Source organism: Cynocephalus volans, chromosome 5 (assembly GCF_027409185.1).
Source record: "Cynocephalus volans isolate mCynVol1 chromosome 5, mCynVol1.pri, whole genome shotgun sequence".
Classification (NCBI taxonomy): Eukaryota; Metazoa; Chordata; class Mammalia; order Dermoptera; family Cynocephalidae; genus Cynocephalus; species Cynocephalus volans.
Window position 1 is genome coordinate 76,465,728 of NC_084464.1, and position 21,609 is coordinate 76,487,336.

Here is a 21,609-nt window from a genome sequence, read left to right on the forward strand (position 1 = left end):
GGTTCCACTGTTGTCCTTGTTATTTGTATATTCCTTCTGGCAAACTAAATCCTTCCCATTCTTTAAAGCCCAGCTTAAATCTCTACTTAATAAAACCTTCTGTGTATAGTTTGTGCTTAATTATCTACTACCATATATTGTTATTTACTTCTGTACATATCTGTTTAACTAAAGTGTAAGCTTCTAGAAGTTAGAAACTTTATTATATGGGTCTGTGTAGCCCTTGTGATGGCTAGGAACACAGTATGTACTCAATTTTTTTAAAGGCATGCTGAGGTTAATCTTTGGTTTGATGAAATTCTGTGAGATAATGCTTACTATCCTCAGAAATGAATGGGGGATGGAGAAAAAGAAAAATATCAAGCATTTTCCCCCAATTTATTCTGCATTTTTTATATGGTATCCTTTTTCATTTATCAATTTCTCCTTTTCTCCCCATGTTCCTGAATCCTTTTAAAATTACAAAAATACAGCAGCGGGGGGCCGATGCCCACCCAGCTTCTGCCTGCATCACCAGGCCACTCACCGCCCCGGGGCTGCCTCCATTTTCCAAGGTGCTGGCAGCTCTGCCCGGCTTGGCTCCTCTCTGAGCCTTCCCACTTGCTTGCCCCAGCGTTGGGCTTCCCGGGGCCTGTGGGCTGGCCTCCCCTCCCGCTCCCTCCATGGTTCTCTGGCGGGGCTGGTGGCGTGGGGCGTCCCAGGCCAGTGTCGGGAGGGCAAGGAAGTACGGGCGGGGCCGACTGTCACTCCACCACACCCTGGACTCCGGCCCCAGGTAAACTTCCTGTTACTGGGAGGCAGATACCATCCCTGCGGCCACCAGTTCGGAAAAACGCCTAACCAATTTCTGGTTGGGAATAGTGTGGTAGGAGAGTTCCCAGGTCCGCTTGAACCTGCCGGAGAGCTGATTGCAGGCGGGCGCTAGACTCGGTCCATGCCGGGGGGGATACAAAGGTGAACAAGTCCCGAGAAAGATCTACAGTGCTACAAAGGCACCTAGAGCGACCGGTTGTCTGTGCCTAGCAGAAACCTGGTAGACTTCCTGGGCGAGGCGGTGCCGATCAGGGTCTTGAAGGCCCAGCTGATAGACGAGGGTTGCAGAAGACACGTCCCAGCCCAGCCCAGTGCACACAGAGTGGGGAGACGTGCGGCGAGGAAGGCGGAGACTCGACAGAAACCACACACCCTGTGGGGTCGCCACTGCACGATCCAACAGCCTGGGCCAGAGCACACGGAACAGGGAGAAGTCCTGCACGGGAAGTGAAAGCTCAACAGAGATCACACACCCTGTGGTACGTGATCCAGCAGCCCAGCAGAGACCAAGCTGACCAGAAAGGTGGCTCCCCGGAGAGGCCCAAGACCCGAGGCAACCATACACACAAGGCACTAGAGGCCAACTGAGCAGTCACGGAGGTAGCCATACCAAATTGGCAACCACAGCAACATCTTAGTTAGTCAATAGTCTCAAACCAGTGGACTGTGAAACCCCCTGCCACAATGAATAAACATCAAAAAAAAGATACCAGAAATACAAAAAATCAAGAAAGTACACCACCAAAAGTTAATAAATCTCAAACTCTAGATCCTATAGAACAAGAAGCCCTTGAAATGACTGACAAGGAATTTCAAGTGATAATTCTAAGGAAACTGAATGAGATACAAGAAAACTCAGCTAGACATCATAATGAAATGAGGAAAAGTATACAGGATCTGAAAGAGGAAAAGTACAAGGAAATCAATGTCCTGAAAAAAAAACGGAGAAGAACTTGCTGAACTGAAGAAGTTATTCAGCGAAATAAAAAACACAATGGAGAGTTTAACCAGCAGGCTTGTCGAAGTTGAAGAGAGAACCTCTGAACTTGAAGATGGGCTATTTGAAATAACACAAGCAGACAAAAAGAAAGAAAAAAGAATCAAGGACATTGAAGAAAATCTGAGAGATATTAGACAACCTTAAGTGCTGAAATATCCGAGTCATGGGTATTCCAGAAGGGGAGGAAAATGGAGATTCCATTGAAAACATATTCAACAAAATAGTGGCAGAAAACTTCCCAGGTATAGGAAAAATCACAGATCTTCAGATCCAGGAAGCTCAACAATCTCCAAAAGTATTCAACCCAAAAAGGCCTTCTCCAAGACATGTCATAGTCAAATTGGCAAAACTCAGAGACAAAGAGAGAAAATCTTAAAAGCTGCAAGAGAGAAGCGTCAAATCACCTATAGGGGAGCCCCAATCAGGCTAACATCAGACTTTTCATCACAAACCCTAAAAGCTAGAAAGGAATGGGATGATATTTTCAAAATACTAAGAGACAAAGATTGCCAGCCAAGAATACTCTACCCTGCAAGGCTATCCTTCCAAAATGAAGGGCAAATAGTATATTTCTCAGACAAACAAAAACTGCGGGAGGTCACTACCACATGACCACCCTTACAAGAAATCCTCAAGGGAGTACTGGGTTTGGTTCCTGAAAAATAACTACCACTGCCATAAAAACCCAAGAAAAATCAATACCCACTAGTATAATAAAAATGGCATTCATGAAGAGAAAACAAGCAAACAAAAACGCTATCTACAACCTAAGGAACCAACAAACACAGAAACCAAACAGTAAATCAGAAAGCAAGGAACAAAAGACACCTAAGACAACCAAACAACCAATAAAATGCTAGGAATAAATCAACACCTTTCAATAACAACTCTTAATGTAAAAGGCTTAAATTCCCCAATCAAAAGACACAGACTGGCTGACTGGATCAAAAAGGAGGACGCAACTATATGCTGCCTACAAGAGACCCACCTCACCCTTAAAGATTCACATAGACTAAGAGTGAAAGGATGGAAAAAGATTTACCATGCAAACAGAAAAGAAAAACGAGCTGGAGTAGCTATTCTTATATCTGACAAAATAGACTTTAAACTAAAAACCATAAAAAGAGACAATGAGGGACACTACTTAATGATAAAAGGACTGATCCATCAAGAAGACATAACAATCATAAATATGTATGCACCCAATGTTGGAGCAGCCAGATTTATAAAACAAACTCTATTAGACCTAAAGAAGGAAATAGACACTAATACCATAATAGCAGGGGACCTGAACACCCCACTGTCAATATTAGACAGATCATCTAGGCAAAGAATCAGTAGAGAAACACAAGATCTAAACAAGACTCTAGACCAATTGGAATTGGCAGATATCTACAGAACATTCCATCCAACAACCTCAGAATATTCATTCTTCTCATCAGCACATGGATCATTCTCCAGGATAGATCACATATTAGGTCACAAATCAAGTCTCAAAAAATTCAAAAAAATTGGAATTATCCCATGTATCTTCTCAAACCACAATGGATTAAAACTAGAAATTAATAACAAACAAAACTCTGGCAACCATACAAACACATGGAAATTAAACAGCATTCTACTTAATGACATATGGGTCCAAGAAGAAATCAAGCAGGAAATCGAAAAATTTATTGAAACTAATGAAAACAATGATACATCATACCAAAATCTGTGGGATACTGCAAAAGCAGTATTGAGGGGGAAATGTATTGCATTAAACGCTCACTTCAGAAGAATGGAAAGATGGCAAGTGAACAACCTAACATTTCACCTTAAAGAACTAGAAAAACAAGAACAATCCAAACCTAAAGTTAGCAGACGGAGAGAAATCATTAAGATCAGAGCAGAACTGAATGAAATTGAAAACCAAAAAAGAATTCAAAGGATCAATGAATCAAAAAGTTGGTTTTTTGAAAAGATAAATAAAATTGACAAACCGTTAGCATGGCTAACAAAAAAAAGAAGAGAGAAGACTCAAATAACAAAAATTAGAAATGAAAAAGGCGATATCACAACTGATTCATCTGAAATACAAGGAATCATTCGAGACTACTATAAACAACTATACGCCAACAAATTTGAAAATCTGGAGGAAATGGATAAATTTCTGGACACACACAAGCTCCCAAAACTGAACCATGAAGACGTAGAAAATTTGAACAGACTAATAACAATAAAGGAGATTGAAGCTGTTATCAGAAGGCTCCCAACAAAGAAAAGCCCAGGACCAGATGGATTCACAGCAGCATTTTACCAAACATTCAAACAGGAATTGACACCGATTCTTTACAAACTATTCCAAAAGATTGAAATGGACGCAAATCTCCCAAACTCATTCTATGAAGCAAACATCATCCTGATACCAAAACCAGGTAAAGATATAACCAAAAAAGAAAACTACAGGCCGATATCCTTGATGAATATAGATGCAAAAATCCTCACTAAAATACTAGCAAACAGAATACAGCAACACATACGTAAAATTATTCATCACGATCAAGTGGGATTCATCCCAGGGATGCAAGGTTGGTTCAACATACGCAACTCAATAAATGTGATACACCATATTAATAAACTCAAACACAAGGACCATATGATCATCTCTATAGATGCTGAAAAAGCATTTGATAAAGTTCAGCACTCATTCATGACAAAGACCCTCTATAAGTTAGGTATAGAGGGAAAGTATCTCAACATAATTAAAGCCATATATGCCAAACCCACTGCCAATATCATCCTGAATGGGGAAAAGCTGAAAGCTTTTCCTTTAAGAACAGGAACTAGACAAGGATGCCCACTCCCACCACTCCTATTCAACATAGTGTTGGAAGTACTAGCCAGAGCAATCAGACAAGAGAAGGAAATAAAGGGCATCCAGATTGGAAAAGATGAAGTCAAACTGTCCCTGTTTGCAGATGACATGATCCTATATATTGAACAGCCTAAAACCTCTACAAAAAAACTCTTGGAATTGATAAATGATTTCAGCACAGTAGCAGGATACAAAATCAACACACAAAAATCAGTAGCATTTCTTTTCTCCAATAGTGAACATGCAGAACGAGAAATCAAGAAAGCCTGCCCATTTACAATAGCCACCAAAAAAATACAATACTTAGGAATTGAGTTAACCAAGGTTGTGAAAAATCTCTATAATGAGAACTACAAACCACTGCTGAGAGAAATTAGAGAGGATAGAAGAAGATGGAAAGATATCCCGTGCTCTTGGATTGGAAGAATCAACATAGTGAAAATGTCCATACTACCCAAAGTGATATACAAATTCAATGCAATCCCCATCAAAATTCCAAAGACATTTTTCTCAGAAATGGAAAAAACTATCCAGACATTTATATGGAACAATAAAAGACCACGCATAGCCAAAGCAATGCTGAGCAAAAAAAATAAAGCTGGAGGCATAACACTACCTGACTTTAAGCTATACTACAAAGCTATAATAACCAAAACAGTATGGTACTGGCATAAAAACAGACACACTGACCAATGGAATAGAATAGAGAATCCAGAAATCAACCCACACACTTACTGCCATCTGATCTTTGACAAAGGCACCAAGCCTATTCACTGGGGAAGGGACTGCCTCTTCAGCAAGTGGTGCTGGGATAACTGGATATCGATATGCAGGAGAATGAAACTAGATCCATACCTCTCACCGTATACTAAAATCAACTCAAAATGGATTAAGGATTTAAATATACACCCTGAGACAATAAAACTTCTTAAAGAAAACATAGGAGAAACACTTCAGGAAATAGGACTGGGCACAGACTTCATGAATACGACCCCAAAAGCACGGGCAACCAAAGGAAAAATAAACAAATGGGACTATATCAAACTCAAAAGCTTCTGCACAGCAAAAGAAACAATTAACAGAGTTAAAAGACAACCAACAGAGTGGGAGAAAATATTTGCAAAATATACACCTGACAAAGGATTAATATCCAGAATATATAAGGAACTCAAACAACTTTACAAGAAGAAAACAAGCAACCCAATTAAAAAATGGGCAAAAGAGCTAAGTAGGCATTTCTCTGAGGAAGACATACAAATGGCCAACAGACATATGAAAAAATGCTCAACATCACTCAGCATCCGGGAAATGCAAATCAAGACCACACTGAGATACCATCTCACCCCAGTTAGGATGGCTAAAATCCAAAAGACTCTGAACAATAAATGCTGGCGAGGTTGCGGAGAAAAAGGAACTCTCATACATTGTTGGTGGGACTGCAAAATGGTGCAGCCTCTATGGAAAACGGTATGGAAGTTCCTGAAACAATTGCAGATAGATCTAACAAACGACCCAGCTATCCCACTGTTGGGAATATACCCAGAGGAATGGAAATCATCAAGTCAAAGGTATACCTGTTCCTCAATGTTCATCGCAGCACTCTTTACAATAGCCAAGAGTTGGAACCAGCCCAAATGTCCATCATCAGATGAGTGGATACGGAAAATGTGGTATATCTACACAATGGAATACTACTCAGCTATAAAAACGAATGAAATACTGCCATTTGCAACAACATGGATGGACCTTGAGAGAATTTTATTAAGTGAAACAAGTCAGGCACAGAAAGAGAAATACCACATGTTCTCACTTATTGGTGGGAGATAAAAATGAATAAATAAGTTCACTCACACACACACACACACACACACACACACACACACACACACACACACACACACACAAAACCGGGGGAGGGGGGAAGAAGATATAACAACCACAATTACTTGAAGTTGATATGACAAGCAAACAGAAAGGACATTGTTGGGGGTGTGGTGGGGAGGGCGGAGGGAGGGCGGTTTTGGTGATGGGGAGCAATAATCAGCCACAATGTATATCGACCAAAAAAAAAAAAAAAAAAAATACAGCAGCCCTAGGGAGTATAAGTTCAAGCAACATGTGAAAGTTCGAAGGTATTAAATATATGCAAGTACTCGAAAGGCAGTATTTTCTAATATTTCAAACCATTCAAAAATGAAGTTGATTGCCCTGGAAGGTACTGAGTTTACCGTTACTTGGAATGATTTGAGGAGTCTGGACACCCACTTAGAAATATGTACCTGGGATTTAAGCATTTAATGTGCAGATGGGGAGTAGTTTATGTGGATTCTCTTTTGTTCTTGAGATTCTTTGATTATATGTTCAGTCCTTTTTGTTACCACAGCAATTCAAAAAACATTTTTATTACTTACCTTTAAATAAAAGTCATATTTCATGGTTAGCAGTGTGATTCAAATTTTTCCCAAAAGTCAAATTTAATCTCAGAGGTTAAAGGTTTTCTGCACTCTCGAATAATTCAAAAGAATGTTACAATATTCTTAGGTTAAATTTGAAAGATGTTCTTTCCGAAATTGAAAGAAATATTTTTGAACACACGTTTGCTGTTCATATTTTCTATTATAAGGAAAAAGATCACTAGCTAAATAAATATAGATTTCTATTATAACCTAGTTATTCCTAGAACAACCAAATGTGTAGTACCTTGGCAGCCTTTAGCTTAACTTAGCATTAGATATGTCATATTATTGACTTGTGTTTCTTAATTTAAACTTTCGATCTTTCTTAGAAAAAATATTTCCTGTAGAAGCCAAAATCATGAGTTTTCACCAGTCTTCATCAGTAAGGTTTGCTGTATTCTGTGGCCTCAACTTGAATTCCTAATCAGTTAGGCCAAATACAAGGAGAATAGGCAAAAGAGTATTGAAGCAACTAAAATTACAGGTACTTCTTAATGTTAGTGGTCATGTTGTGCCCATCTTCAATGGTAAAATTGGGACGTAAACGATCATAAGAGGTAGGGGATGAAGGTGTATATAGAGCATGAAGGTGGCTAAAGAAGTTTTCAGCTCTTTGACTCTCTGACATAGTATATTTCAGGTAAAGTTATGATAAATTTTATTATTTAGAAGCATTTAAATTTTGTCAAATAAAATGATTTGACAGTTGAAGTATGGCATTCCTGTGTGGTAGGTATCTCTGCCATCTTTAAAAAATAAAAACTGGAACAAGAGATAATCTAGAATTCTAATAGGCAGTCGAAACTTAAATTTTACATGAGTCATTCAGGTTTGTTTTACTTGGAGCAGGATCCAAGAATATATTGCTTTGATCATTTTGTCGTGGTTTTGTCTTAGCTATTGGCAAGTAATAAGATTATCAGTGTATTTAAAAAAAAAACAAACTTTCTTGACACTAATTTTTAAGTCTTGGGTGAAGGTAAGAAAAGTTATTACGTTTTTCATGTGAGTTCTGCAGAGGAGAAAGATATACTCAATAAAATATATTATCAAAATTAATTCCAACTGTTTTTTTCTGTTTTAAATGTCTACCAAAAAATTTAAAATGATATAACTGGCTCACATTACCTTTTTGTTGCACAGCAGTAGTGTAGAGGTATCACAGTTGTTATGCATTCACCAGTAGCCAATTTTTTTTGCTTAATGCTTGCATGGTATGTGTTTTCTGTGGTCTTATGTTTAACCTATCTATATCTTTATGTTTTGTTTTTTTTGTATTTTTAAATTTTGATTTAATTTTTCATTGTACATGTTTATAAAGTACAATTTATTGTTTCAGTACATGCATATATTGTATAATGATCTTATCAGAATAGTTAGCACATCTGTCACCTCAACATTTATCATTTCTTTGTGGTTATAACATTCAAGATCCTCTTTTCTGGCTATCTTGAAATATACTGCTGTAGATTGGATGCCCCTCAACCTCATCGAGGCTTAATCCCCATAGTAACTGTTGAGGGTGGGAAATCCTGTTATGGTAATTGAAAGGCAGCGCTTTGAAGAGGTGATTAGATTGTAGGCCCATGCCTCAGCGAATGGATTAACAACGGTGGTCAGGGGTGTGTTTCTGAGAGCTTTAAAAGAAGAGCAGATGAGAGGTTAGTCTCCTCTGCTCTGCCATTTTCTGCCACGTGGGACCCCTGGGTCACTGTTGCCACCACCAAGGCCTTCCCTGGACTTTGGACTTCCTAGCCTCTGAAACTGTAAGCAATAAATTTCATTTTCTTTATAAAATACCCAGGTTTGTATATTTTGTTATTAGAGACAGAAATGGACTAATAAATATACTATACAACATTATCAGCTATTGTCATCCCAGGACACCAGAACTTATTCTTCCTATCTAACTGTAACTTTGTAACTTTGTACCGTTCTGCCAACGCCCTTCCCCTGTCCATTTCCCTACCTCTGGTAATCACTGTTCTAATCTCTACTTCTCTCTTTTTAATTTATTTTTCTTAATTGACCCACGATAATTATGTATATTTATGGAGTACAATATGATGATTGGGTACATTCATACTGTGTGCAGTGATCATATCAGGGTGCTTAGTATAGCTGTCACCTCAAATATTTGTCACTTCTTTATGTTAGGAACATTCACCATCATGACTAGCTATTCAAAGATACACAGTGCTTTGTTGTACACTGTAGTCTCCCTATATTACTGTAGAATTCTAGATCCCATTCTTCCCATCTCTCTAATATTTTGTATTCACTGACCACCCTCTTTCCATCTCCACTTTTACCTTCCCCCCACCGGTCTCTAGTAACCACTGTTCTACTTTGTACTTCTATGAGATCAACTTTTTTAGCTTCCACACGAATGAGAACATGTGGTATTTCTCTCTCTGTTCCTGGCTTATTTCACTTAACATAAGTTTCTCCAAGCTCGTCCATGTAGCTGCAAATGGCAGAATTTCATTTAAGCTGTCTGTATTTTTAAATATGAAGTGGGTTTCTTTTAAGCAAAATTACCTATATACGATCTGCTCCTTTAATATGTGTTTTCAAATTTTTTTTTGTTTCTGTGTTTTTTGAATTATAGTTTTTAATATTCTCTTTTCTTGTTTTAGTTTTCTTCTTCAAACAACTCTTCTTACTTGTACCATAGATCTTCATTGCTTAACTCCAACATTTGTTACTTTCTCTTTGATCCTTTTTTTTTTAATTCAAAAATTTTTTCTTCTTTTGCCTCTCCATTTTTCTTAGGCCATTTTTTGTTGCCTTTATTTTTTCTCATATTCCTTTTTATTTAATATTCATTTTTGAAATATCTTTTCTTTTGTTTTTAATTCACCTGCATTGTCATTTTAATTCCAAATATTTCTCATTTTCTGATTTTCAGTTTAGGTGTTTTTTCATAATTTGCACCTGTCTTTTAACTAATTTTATATGTTCTTTCATCTCATATATGTCTTTGAGCTCGTTCTGAAGTAGTAACAGTTTACAGCTTTGATCTGTTTTATGAGCATATTTTTTTCTGGTGTGGTTTCATTGTAGAGATGTTATTTTGCTTATTTATTAATTTATTTTTCTTATAGTAACTTTGTATGAGATTTAACCTGGATTCTTTTCTGTTGATCATTTTTATGTGATATTAGTTTTCCTTTACTTTTAGAAATAATCGATATTCAAGATAGCTTTTCTAAATCCACTGACCTCTCTCCAGTTGTTTTCACGTAATGTTTAAAAATAAGGCCACTTACTTTCTGAAACTTTCCTACTATGTTCCTTTTCCATACTTTTAGCTGTACCTTCTCTTCCTGAATTTTTTTTCCTGCTCAATTTTGAGTCAGTTCACAGGAGTTTCTGTTCAGTGTGTTGGGCCTTGTCCTTGAAGGGACACTTGGGGGTTAGTTATGAGAGTTCACAGGGGCTAGCCTGTTTCCCCCTGTTATAAGCTTATTGTGGACAGTTTGCATTTACTTGCTATTGGAGTGGGTAAAGATCCTTTTCAATTTCATGTGCTTTTCTCACATTGGTTCACTGTGATTTCCAGTTTATATTTTGGTGTTTTGTTCTTAAATCCATCCAACTCCTTATTAGTTGCATGCATTAGGCAGGTCTAGTGGTTGTTAGTGGTTTGTCGCTACCTGATAGGATTTTGGGGTTTGAGGGGATAATCAGTCACCTAGTTTTGTTGTAAATATTGTCCATAAGTTTTTGGTTTTTTCTATCCAGCTGTTCTATTTTTTATGAGGAGATTCTAGGAACTTCAAACACTGTCTCTGCTGTTACGGAATTCCTGTGAGAAGCAGTATTTAATAGCATAAAATTCTAGTTAAAAAATAGCTAATTTTGAAAACCCCATGATTTAAGCACATTTGATCTGTATGTGTTAGAACATTGTTTAATCTCTTTAAGCTTTTGACCCTTACATAAATTTTCATGGTGCCTCATCAAACTAGGCACATGATAAGCTTTTAGTACACAGTTCTTGGTACACATTTATTCAAGAAAATCTCAGGTCAAACAACTTTTTTCTTATTTTGTGGGAAGATTGCTCATTATAATTCCGTCAAGCTGACAAGATTTCTCAAATTATGGCCTGATGTACACACTTAACTTTTTAAGTTGATTGAGATTCAATTTATGCTGAATCTTTACCAGGATCATTAAATGTGTCATGAAAGATCAGAGAATGGGGGCTGCCTACAGCACTGGACTTACGTATTGCATACATGTGAAGAGTGAGGTAAAGAAAGAAATGTGATACTGTCTATAGCAGAATTTAATCTGTGAAGTTCAATAAGAGGTTTGCATTTTTAAGCAATCCATTTGGAAAAAAAGTCATAAATTTTGAATTTGAATGTGGAAGATTGTGCTGTATAATTTTTTCTTTTGATTTGTTAATTTTTTTTAAGGTAGTACTTTTAATAAGGTCGGTAATTTTTTTTTTGAAGGTACATATTTTAGAATTTTTTTCCTAGTAACTGGCTATAGTTCTTGGGTCAAAGCAGTGAACAATTATAAGATGTTACTTAGTGAAAGTATTTCATTAATTTAACTATTAATTCTATACTGTCTAATACAGATAGAACTGAGAGTATAAAGAAATAATGAGCTCTTTGAAGATGAGGGCTTACATTCCCATTTAAAGTACTGTATTTAGTAGGATATCTTTAGGTGGTACTGAATGAATACATATATGTATTCATTATATGATCACTTGGAAATTATTATTATTAATTTAATTGCCCATAGTATTTTAGAGGTGTAGTCACTCTTTCTTCTTTGTGTGAGAATATAATAATGATAGAGGATAGAAGGCATAGTTAAAGCACTGGCCTGGGACTGTAGAACTGAGTTCTGGTGCTTGCTCTATTAACTAAATGGTAGATGATCTTCAGCAAGTCATTTACTTAGTGGTGGCTTTTTTTTCTTTTCTTTTTTTCTTTTTTTTGATATTACAGTATCTGGTCATATGGTAAGTTCTAACATTTAAAAAATGTCTTATTACTATTTTTATAGTAACCTTTATTTGTTTATGAATTACTAAAAGCATACTAAGCATAAGTGTGCACAGGACTTTCTAGGCAGAAAGATGGAGAAAGCATGTCACGTTTGAGAAAGTAAAGTAGTGTTCTGTGACCAGAGGGCTGGGTGCAGTTACGTGTTACAGGAGGTGAAGGTGAAAGTTATATCAGGGACTGGTTTGGTGTTGATCCTATGAGTGATAGGGGTTGGGGACAGGGAGAGAGTAGGGAGCTCTTTAAATACTGTAAGTTGAAAAGTAACACCTGATGTTCCTTTTAAGAAGATAAATCTGATGGGCTTGTTCCTGCAATAGCCTAGGCAAGAAGTGACTAGATCTTGAACTAAGGTAGTGGCAATGGGTTTGATAAACTAGGGAAGCCCCCAAGAAATATTGAGGAGTTAGAATCATTAAGTCTTCTGGCAAAAGAGGCAAGAGTCCAAGATCATTCCTGAGTTGGGCCTTAGGTACCTAAGATGAAAATAGTAGTTTATTCCTGGACTTCAAAGGGTATGAATTTCATAGTAAGTAAAGATGATAAAAGAGTATGATGTGAAACTTTTCACACTTTGTCATAACAGTGTTTAATTTCATTGCTTAAAAAAAGAGAACGCATTCTCTAATTTGTAGCAACTAACAAATGCTGCAACATATAACTCAGGATCTGAGAATATCTAGAAATTGTGAAAAGGTATGGAAACTGCTACCTCTAATCCCACATCATCAAAAAATTTAAATTGTATGGTTTATTCTTAAAAATAATAATTAAAACAGAAAGAGAAAACTCCCCCCTCAAAAACAATTTTATTAAACTGAAAGAATGGACTCTGTATTAAGTATGTCCAAAGAGTTCGTGAGACCAAAAATGGTGGCCCTTCTTTTCCAGCAGCTGGAATCCAAAAGATCTTGAAACCAGTCCTGAAAGGCTTGCTCCTATGCAAGAAATCCTGGTGGCTTTTGAGAGGAAGATAGAGAACTATTCTGGAAAATTTCAAGTGGTAGTAGAGGTGAGTCACTGACATGAAGAATGTATCCAGGGATTACAGATTTTCATTTCTCTTTTTAGTTAAGAGTTTTGTTTGTTTGTTTTTTTAAAAACATATACATTTGGATAAGGCAGTTGAAAATCTTAGTCTTTGTGTTTTAAAGATTTTAGTGAATAGAAATTAGTAGAGCAAACAGCTCCACCCCCCCCAAAATGCATTAAAAAATTAAAAAGCTGCTAATGTTCAGCAGCAATAGTGTTTCTTTAAGAAGATGGTACTGCGAAAACGCATGGTAAAAAGATGCAGCAGTTGTGCTTTGAATGTATTTCAAATGTAAGATCTGCTTAAATGATATGTTTAAAATGTATACATTTGATTTGATTCATAACCTTTTTGATCATCAGAAGACTATTCTCTTTGTAGAAGGAGGAAGTCCTCTTGCTCTCACTCAGATGCTTCTTGGATAATCAAGCTGAGCTCCCTCTAGATAGTATTTTATTTGGAAACAATGCAGGATTAATGTAGCCATGCTGTAATTATTTTATTCTGTTTTGGGGAATGGGAAATACACAGTCATGGTGCAAACCTCAAAGGGTACAAAAAGTGTAAAGTGAGTTGTCTCCCTCCCACTTCTGTCCCTCTGTCATCCGGTTTCCTTCTGTAGACACAACCATATTTATCAGTTTCTTGTGTCTTCTTGAGATATTTTATACATATATACAAAAATATAGGTGATATGCATTTTTATATTCTTACAGAACAATCTTTAGACCTGGAGATAAGATTTTGCTTTCCCCCAATCTGTTCCTCAGAAAATTGGGTAGTTTTATTTTAAGTTGTTTTACCTTTCTTCAGATTTAATGTAGACATGTAGCATCTTTCTATTAAATACTAATGTTAGCATTCTTCTATTAAATACTAATGTTTAAGATTCTATTATTTTAATGTCACATTCTTACCATTGGGAATTTAAAAGGCCCAGTTGCAACCTAACTGTAACCTGATCATTTGCAATATCTGCTATTCTATTGTTTTTTCCACTTACCTCATTTTTAAAAACAGCCAGTTAATCTCAAAGGGCAAGTCAGTACACACGTAGGAATCTGTGTAGCTTCCTGAAATAATAAATTATTATGAATATTAGTATAATTATAAATGGCTGTTGCCCGGATACTTCTTAGCATCTGAGGGACAAAGTGCAGGAAACGTTACAGGTACAGATAAGAGGAATGTAATGGAAAAAGGGAAGATGCCTGAAGAGGGGAAGTCCAAAGAACCCCATTTATTAGACATAGCCTCTGGCCTGAAAGGGACTGTAGGTATTTGGTTTTAGTTGGGCTAGGGTAATAAAAGCCATACCTTGAAGTTGTGTTATCACTTAGAGAGAGAGATATTTTTTCCAAGATTTAGGAAGATTAAAACAAAAAAATTTGACAAATTTTATTCTCGTGGGAATGAATCATTAACTTGCAATTTCAGGTGACCTGTAATTTATCTTGACTTTTATTATTATTATTATTATTATTATTATTATTATTTTCTTATTGAATCATAGTTGATTATACATACTTTTGGGATTCAGTGTTGACATATGTTGATCAAATCAATATTACTAGTATATATATATTGTTACAAATTGTGCTTATTCTTTATGCCCCTTGTCCAATCTCTTCCTACCCTCTCCCTCCCCCCTCCCACCACTGATAACCCTAGATTTCTTCTCTCCCTCTGAAAGAGTAATGGTTAGTCTTGATTTGTTGCCTAGATGATCTGTCCAATGCTGAGAGGTGCGTTCGGGTCCCCCGATATTATCATAGGGCAGATGCTTCTTCTGTCACTCTGGAATGGTCTTTGTGGAGAGAGACATCCTGTTCTTTTCTTTGGTCTCTGCTGGTGATTCTCCTTGTGTCAGTGCACTCTAGTGGCTGGTGGGCCATCTGTGTGGTGGTTGTGATGTCTAGCCACTTTTGCGGCAGCCGTGGTTACTGTGGTGGGCCACCCACACAGAGATGATGTTTTTGGCATGCTCCTTGGTGCTGGTGGTGTGCCTGGTTGTGGGGGAGCTTCGGTCCCCAGATCCATGCCCTGGGCAGGGCCCCAAGGCACTGGCGGTGTGCCTGAATGTGGGAGTGGTGTCCTGTCCCCGGCTCTATGCTTTAGGTCCCTGGGTGGGCCCTGAAGCTCTGGTGGTGTGCATGGTTGTGTGTGGGGGGGGTGTCTGGTCTCCAGCTCCAGCCTCAGGTCCCCTGGAGGGCCTGAGGTGCTGGTGGTGTGCCTGGGCCAGAACTAATTTTTGTCCTCTGCTTACTTCTAAAATGGGGGAACTTCCTGTGGGAACTAGTACTTGAGCCGTGTGGTTGAGCTAAATTGCTGCTTTGCTGCTATTTCCCTAGGGAAGGCTTTTTGTGCAGCTCAGTGTTTAATGGTTAACCTTATTGGTACTTCCAGCTTTCCAGAGACTGGGTGCACCTGGGTTGTGTTGAAACTTTGATCTGGGCCTGAGTCTTTTCATCAAACTGCACCCTGTGCAATTCTGTATTCCTGCCCAGTCTCCTCTGAGTGGTCCTGTGCTTATTGGTGGGCAGATCGGCTGACTATGCTGTGTCCCAGTGTTCCTATGGTGGGCCTGTCTCCACCACCACCCATGCTACAAGCACTTCCCATGGGATGGGCCCTGCGCCAGGCCCTTGTGATGACTCACTGTCCTCTGAATGGCTCCTTTTTTCAGTTGTTCTGGCTCCATGCTCCTGTGTGGGTCCATGGGAACCCTGTTAGTGGTCTTGCTGTCCTGGGAGCCACCAAGGCCCCTTTCTCCCCTGCCACGTCCAAGCAACTCCATCTGAAGGGCACAGCAGCTCCAGCCTTAAAGCGGCGGTGGCAGGAAACGTTCCAAGCAGTTTTTTCTCTCTCATTGTGGCTTCTCCCACCTTCATGAACTCCATAGGTCTCTCCTCCTCTTCCCCTGAGCTCTAGCGGCCCCAGCTTGGCTGTTGTTAAATTTTTATAGTTGTAAATTGTTTGAATTGTGGGAGAGAGTGACGCTGGGGACCGTCTATTCCACCATCTTGACTAAAACTCTCAACTTTTATTATGTTTATTTATTGGTTCCTGATTCTGACAGTGACCTAAATTTGGGCACATTTTGTTTCTCTCTGTTCCTATTACTTTTTATCTTCACACATTTATTTCAAGGCTGTTTTCAGTAAAACTGTTTTTGTGTGCTGTTTAATTACCATTTTGTCACTGGAGATGATGCCCTATTGACATAAAACAGTGATTTTAAAAAACATATGCAGTACTGTTATATAAAAATAAATAAAATTTCCTGTTACATTTGTTTGTGTACTTATTGATTCTGCCTGTTTTTAATCTATTCCCACCTTTTGCTATATTTGTTATTGTTTTCTATGTTTTAGTTTATTAAATTAGAAAAATATATGTAAATGCCAGTTAAAACTTTAAATTGACAGCCTCAATTTTCTTCAGTCTCTGAAACATTAACAACTTTAGATTTGTTTTAGAATATAGGTTTTGTTACTGTTAATGCTAAAACTAGGGTGGGGGAAACGTTTTGTATTTCAGAAATAGAAATGCTTCATCTACTTTGGGTTGTAATGACAATATGTTAAGCCTAAGGTGCTTTTCAGCATTTCAGTTCAAACAATATTTTTTGAAATTGAATCTCACATGATGTGTGAGGCTTTGGGCTGGTTTTGTTCTGTGTATTGGATTATATAGAGAAACCAAAAACACATGGATTATGGATTGACAAGGACAAAATACTTCTTAATAGTTGGTTGTGGGATTCTTAAGTGTGGCTTATTATACCATTTTTAAGGTGAAACCTTCCTTTGCAATTGTAATTGTAGTGATTTTGGATGAAGATGGTTCAAGGAAAAACAGCACAATACAAAACTCATCTTTCTAGGAACATATAATGTGTAAAATGGGAACTGACTGAATTTAATGGGAAAAGTAAGAAACATTTATTTAAGAATATTTTATACCTAATTGGTATTTATCATAACTGTGAAGTATATAGTTTACTTCAGTCATCTTACTTTGTGAATAATGTTGATACATGTTTTGTTCACTGGATGCCTGACTTGTTTTTTTTTGTGTTTTAAAAAAATCTTAATTTTGAAGTGAACTATAGTTGATTAAATAAAGAAATGTTTTTTTTTTTTGTCTTTTCTTTGTCTTTTTCGTGACTGGCACTCAGCCAGTGAGTGCACCGGCCATTCCTATATAGGATCCGAACCCGCGGTGGGAGCGTTGCTGCGCTCCCAGCGCCGCACTCTCCCGAGTGTGCCACGGGCTTGGCCCAATAAAGAAATGTTTTAAAATATTCTTAAAACAAACTTAACAGAAACTTTGACTTAATTAAGAGTTCTTCCTTTCCCTTTTTAATGCTTGAAATGCAAGAGAAAGAGAAGAATATATAGACAGGGAATAACATGACTTCTCTAACACTAAAGAATTTTCAAAATTACCGAGATCTTTGAATTTTTAATAATTTATTTCATAGCCTTACAAGTATCTGTCCTGTTGGAGAAGTGAAAATAGTTTTGTAAAATTTAAGTTTTTAAGAATGATGCATTTATTAGTTTGTCTGGAATTAGATCTGGCTTGTCAGGAATTAGATGTTAGAACTTAAGATAGCTAGTTCATTACCCATAACTTAAATCTCCTACTGGTTGCAAGTTATTGAAAGTGTAAAGCTTACTTTTTTTAAAAAAAAAAGAAGTATATGCCATTTGTCATGCCCCCCCCCCTTTTTTTGGCAACCAGTTTGCTTGCCCCCGGCTCTGGAAACTGAATCATTAATTGCCGAAGAATAAGCAACTAAAATTCTCCTTTCTGTCACTTCATTTGCTGAAGTATTTTGGATTAGGTATAATGTTTTAATAACAGGAATGATGTTTTTTTAATAATGGAGGCAATACTTATAGTATGCTTCTGTCTTGTGGTGAAATTTCTAGGATACTCATTTTGACTAGCAACTGCATAACTGCATGGTAGTAAGGATTGGGAAGGAAGGAACTGGATCCTAGTCTCAGCCTTGTCACTGATTGTATTACCTAGCAGAAAAATCAAATAACCTCTTTGTGCCTCTGTTTTCTCGTCTGTAAAATGAAAACTGAGCCTCTAAAATAAAATCTCATATTTATAAGCCCTGCAGGACATAGCCTCAGTTCCTTTAGAGGAAGCCTGAAATAACTGAACTGATGGCTGGTGTTGGTTCTATCAAGAGTTGAATCATGGAGACTGATAATCTTAGGTCTGTTACTTAACATCTTGTATATTCAGCTTCCTTTCCTGTAAAATTGGGGTAATAATGCCTATGTCAGGATTGTTTTGAAATTTAAAATCGTGAATATGTATGTAAAGTGTTGAGCCTAATGCTTGTCAGTGTAGTTCTTATTCTCTTTTCATTATTTTCTTCTGCCAATTACCAGGCAGAGTTTGCTGTACAGGTGCAGGAGAATATGTATTCACAAGTTTTCTAGGGCCCTTATATGTAGTATCTTGAAACCTTGTGGGCAGCTAATTTGTATCATATTCCTTGTCATCTTTCCCAAATGCCAACTCTTATTGTTTCCCCCCCTCTTGCCCTAACTCTCATCTCAAAGTTGATCAACTTTTCAGGTCCCCTGATCCTCCCACTGCTGACCTCCCTCCCATAATTCTCTATTCTAGTTTTTAGATATCTAGAAACTTTCTAGGCTTCCAGATATCTTCCTTATTCTTACAAAATGATCTCTCTATATCTGTGGTGTCGTTGAATCTCTGTTTTCCCCACTCCCAACTAACACACACACACACACACACACACACACACACACACACACACACACACACACACACACACACACACACACACACACACACACACACCTGTACCCAGTCATTTTTTGGTCTCCTGTAGAAATGGCTCATTATTCCACATCACCTCTCTCAGATTCTTATGCCTCTTTTTTTCCTACCATCTAATCATGATAGATCACATCACTAGAACTGCGTTTAATAATTTGGTATTATGTGCGTGTATGTCTTGTTCCTAATTATTTTTTATTTTGTCAAAATAAAATATTGGCATACATTAAATAAATGTGTACAATCGTATTCATTGACTGCAAGATATTGCTGATTGTAAGAAATACATCCATTTTATGGAATAATTATCTATCAGTTATAAGATACCAACAATTGTAAGTTGCATTTCTTATTTCAGAGATGTTAAAATACGAGGAAAAAAATGTAACAGGATCGATGAGATACACTGTGTATACAATAGATACTGTTTTCGGTGTTAGTAATTTTTCTGTTAAAATTTCCGTGTGCTCTTACTTGCATGATAGAAACTTTTCAAATTTTCTTATTTTCACAGTTTCAGTGAACTGTGTTTAAATTACTTTTTGCTTTATTGCAGGTATTGTGCAAGTAAGAGACATTTTTCTCTTTGTCTAGTTCTTTCCAAATGTTTAATGTCTTCATGATTACATAACAAGACCTTCTCTGCTTCCAAATTCCCACTATGGCACAAAGATCAGCATCATTTAAATGCTTGAGGTGGAAAACATATTTTCTGTTTTCAGCAAGGGCGAGCTATGTTGAAAGTTTCTCAGATGTTCTCTCCACACATAGAATTATGTATTAACTCTACTCATACTAGCTTCATGCTAATATTCTCCGTGATGTAATAGAGCCCTCTGACCTAATACTGCATCATATTGTCAGTTCACCTTATATAATTTCTTTTTCGTCTTACACAGTTTTGAAGCTCAGGTTTATTTTGTCTTAGCTTCTATTTTATCTCTAGGTCTAAAGGACAAAAACCCTTAATTCTTTTTTGGTTTATTATTCCTTTTACGTCTTCTCCCCCACCCCTGTTAGTTCACTTTCTTGTTACCTCTAGAGTAATCATTTACAATTCTAGTTTATTCTGAGAGAATGCTTACTTTGAGGTGAGGTAGAATAGATATCCAGAAGTGAGTGTATTTTGGAATTTTGTATACCTTAAAACTCCCAGTTGGGAGAAGAGTCACTAAATTTTTGTTTGAAGGAAGATGGTTCTGTGTACACTTGACAGCTATAACTCAAAGTCGACATCGGGTAATCTCTTAAACCTGGCTAGTACTTTTCAGGGGTGTGAATGTGTTTGTGGGAAGCTAGGAAAAAAAGAAATTATAAAAACTCATCTCTCTACCAGTTAAAATATGTTAAGGAACTCAAGCTCTGTGTTAATGATGTAGTATAATGTTTTGTTTGTAAATCTTAACATTTAGTTTCTAATGTATAAAATATCAAGGAAGTATGGTTTGGCTAGTCATTACTCATAGAGATACTGAAACTTAATTAAACTGGTTGAAATGATTATCAATTTGCTTTATGTTTACTGCGCAGTGGTTCTTACCTTTGGAGTTCATAGATTTCAGGGAGGAGGTTCTGTGAGCTTCTCAACTTGCATGCAGATTTTGGCCGTTAGTTAATTTTTTTGTGGAGAAAGCTTTCTGCAGAATCTCAAAGAGGTTAAAAAGAAATCTATCAGATTCTGTAGAGTTCGAGGTCACCACTGTTTCTCTATCTGGCCTTCCTTGTGAACTTGATTGTAAATCATAAGAATCTTAGAGTATTTTGAAGCTTAAAATAAAAAAAATATGCTTGGTCTTGAGTTCTAAGCCCTGGAAATGGCAGCCTTGTTCAAGTGGTATATTATAAGAGATAATAATACTGCTCACAAACTACCAGGGAATTCACTTTTCGGAAGTAGTGAGTATAAAGGTGGTAGTATTTTCACAAAAAAAGACATAGAAAACTGTGGATACACATATATGTTGAAAAAATATAGCTTCTATTTTGAACTTGAGTAATTAATTTCATGGTTGTGATTTAAATTTTTTTCCTAAGGAGAAGAATATATTTTGATAATAGTAAATGTTACTTGATATTTGTTTGTATATATGTGTGTATGTACAAGGAGTCTTCAAAAAGTTCATGGAAAGATTTGTATTATCTTTTAATTCTATTTTTCCACAAACTTTTTGAAGTATTCTCATATGTGTGCGTGTATAAGAATTACTTTTAATGTTCATGTAAGTAATGAAAATACTTGATCTTTTTCTTTTTAAAATTATAGTGCATGCAAGATATGGGAAATACTAAAGCAAGACTACTCTATGAAGCCAATCTTCCAGAGAACTTTCGAAGACCACAGACAGATCAGTATCCTTTAAAACTTGTTTATTGTGGGTTTAAAAAGAATTAACTCATTTTTACAGTTTATATTTTATCTGTTAGTTTTAGGAAGATGTAAACTTTTTTACACTGCTATTCATTAAAACTAGAAATTGATTTCTAGTTTTAATGAATAGTAGGTATTTAAAAAGGAATTTGGTAATACACGATATGCATAGTATTAGTATATAATTACTACTAAGTGTGAAATGTTTTGACTG

General features: G+C 36.8%; 1 protein-coding gene across 3 annotated transcripts in view; it reads left to right on the plus strand.

The window, feature by feature from the left end:
- The window catches only part of SMAP1 (small ArfGAP 1), a 183,043-nt gene that overhangs the window by 75,042 nt on the left and 86,392 nt on the right, over window positions 1-21,609 (plus strand). For 2 of the 3 annotated variants that reach the window (XM_063096667.1, XM_063096668.1), the window contains exon 3: window positions 21,291-21,376. In XM_063096667.1, coding sequence (XP_062952737.1) covers window positions 21,291-21,376 — 86 coding nt within the window. Of the gene's footprint in view, window positions 1-13,050; window positions 13,172-21,290; window positions 21,377-21,609 lie in introns of all 3 variants that reach the window. The other variant, XM_063096669.1, reaches the window with a different exon arrangement.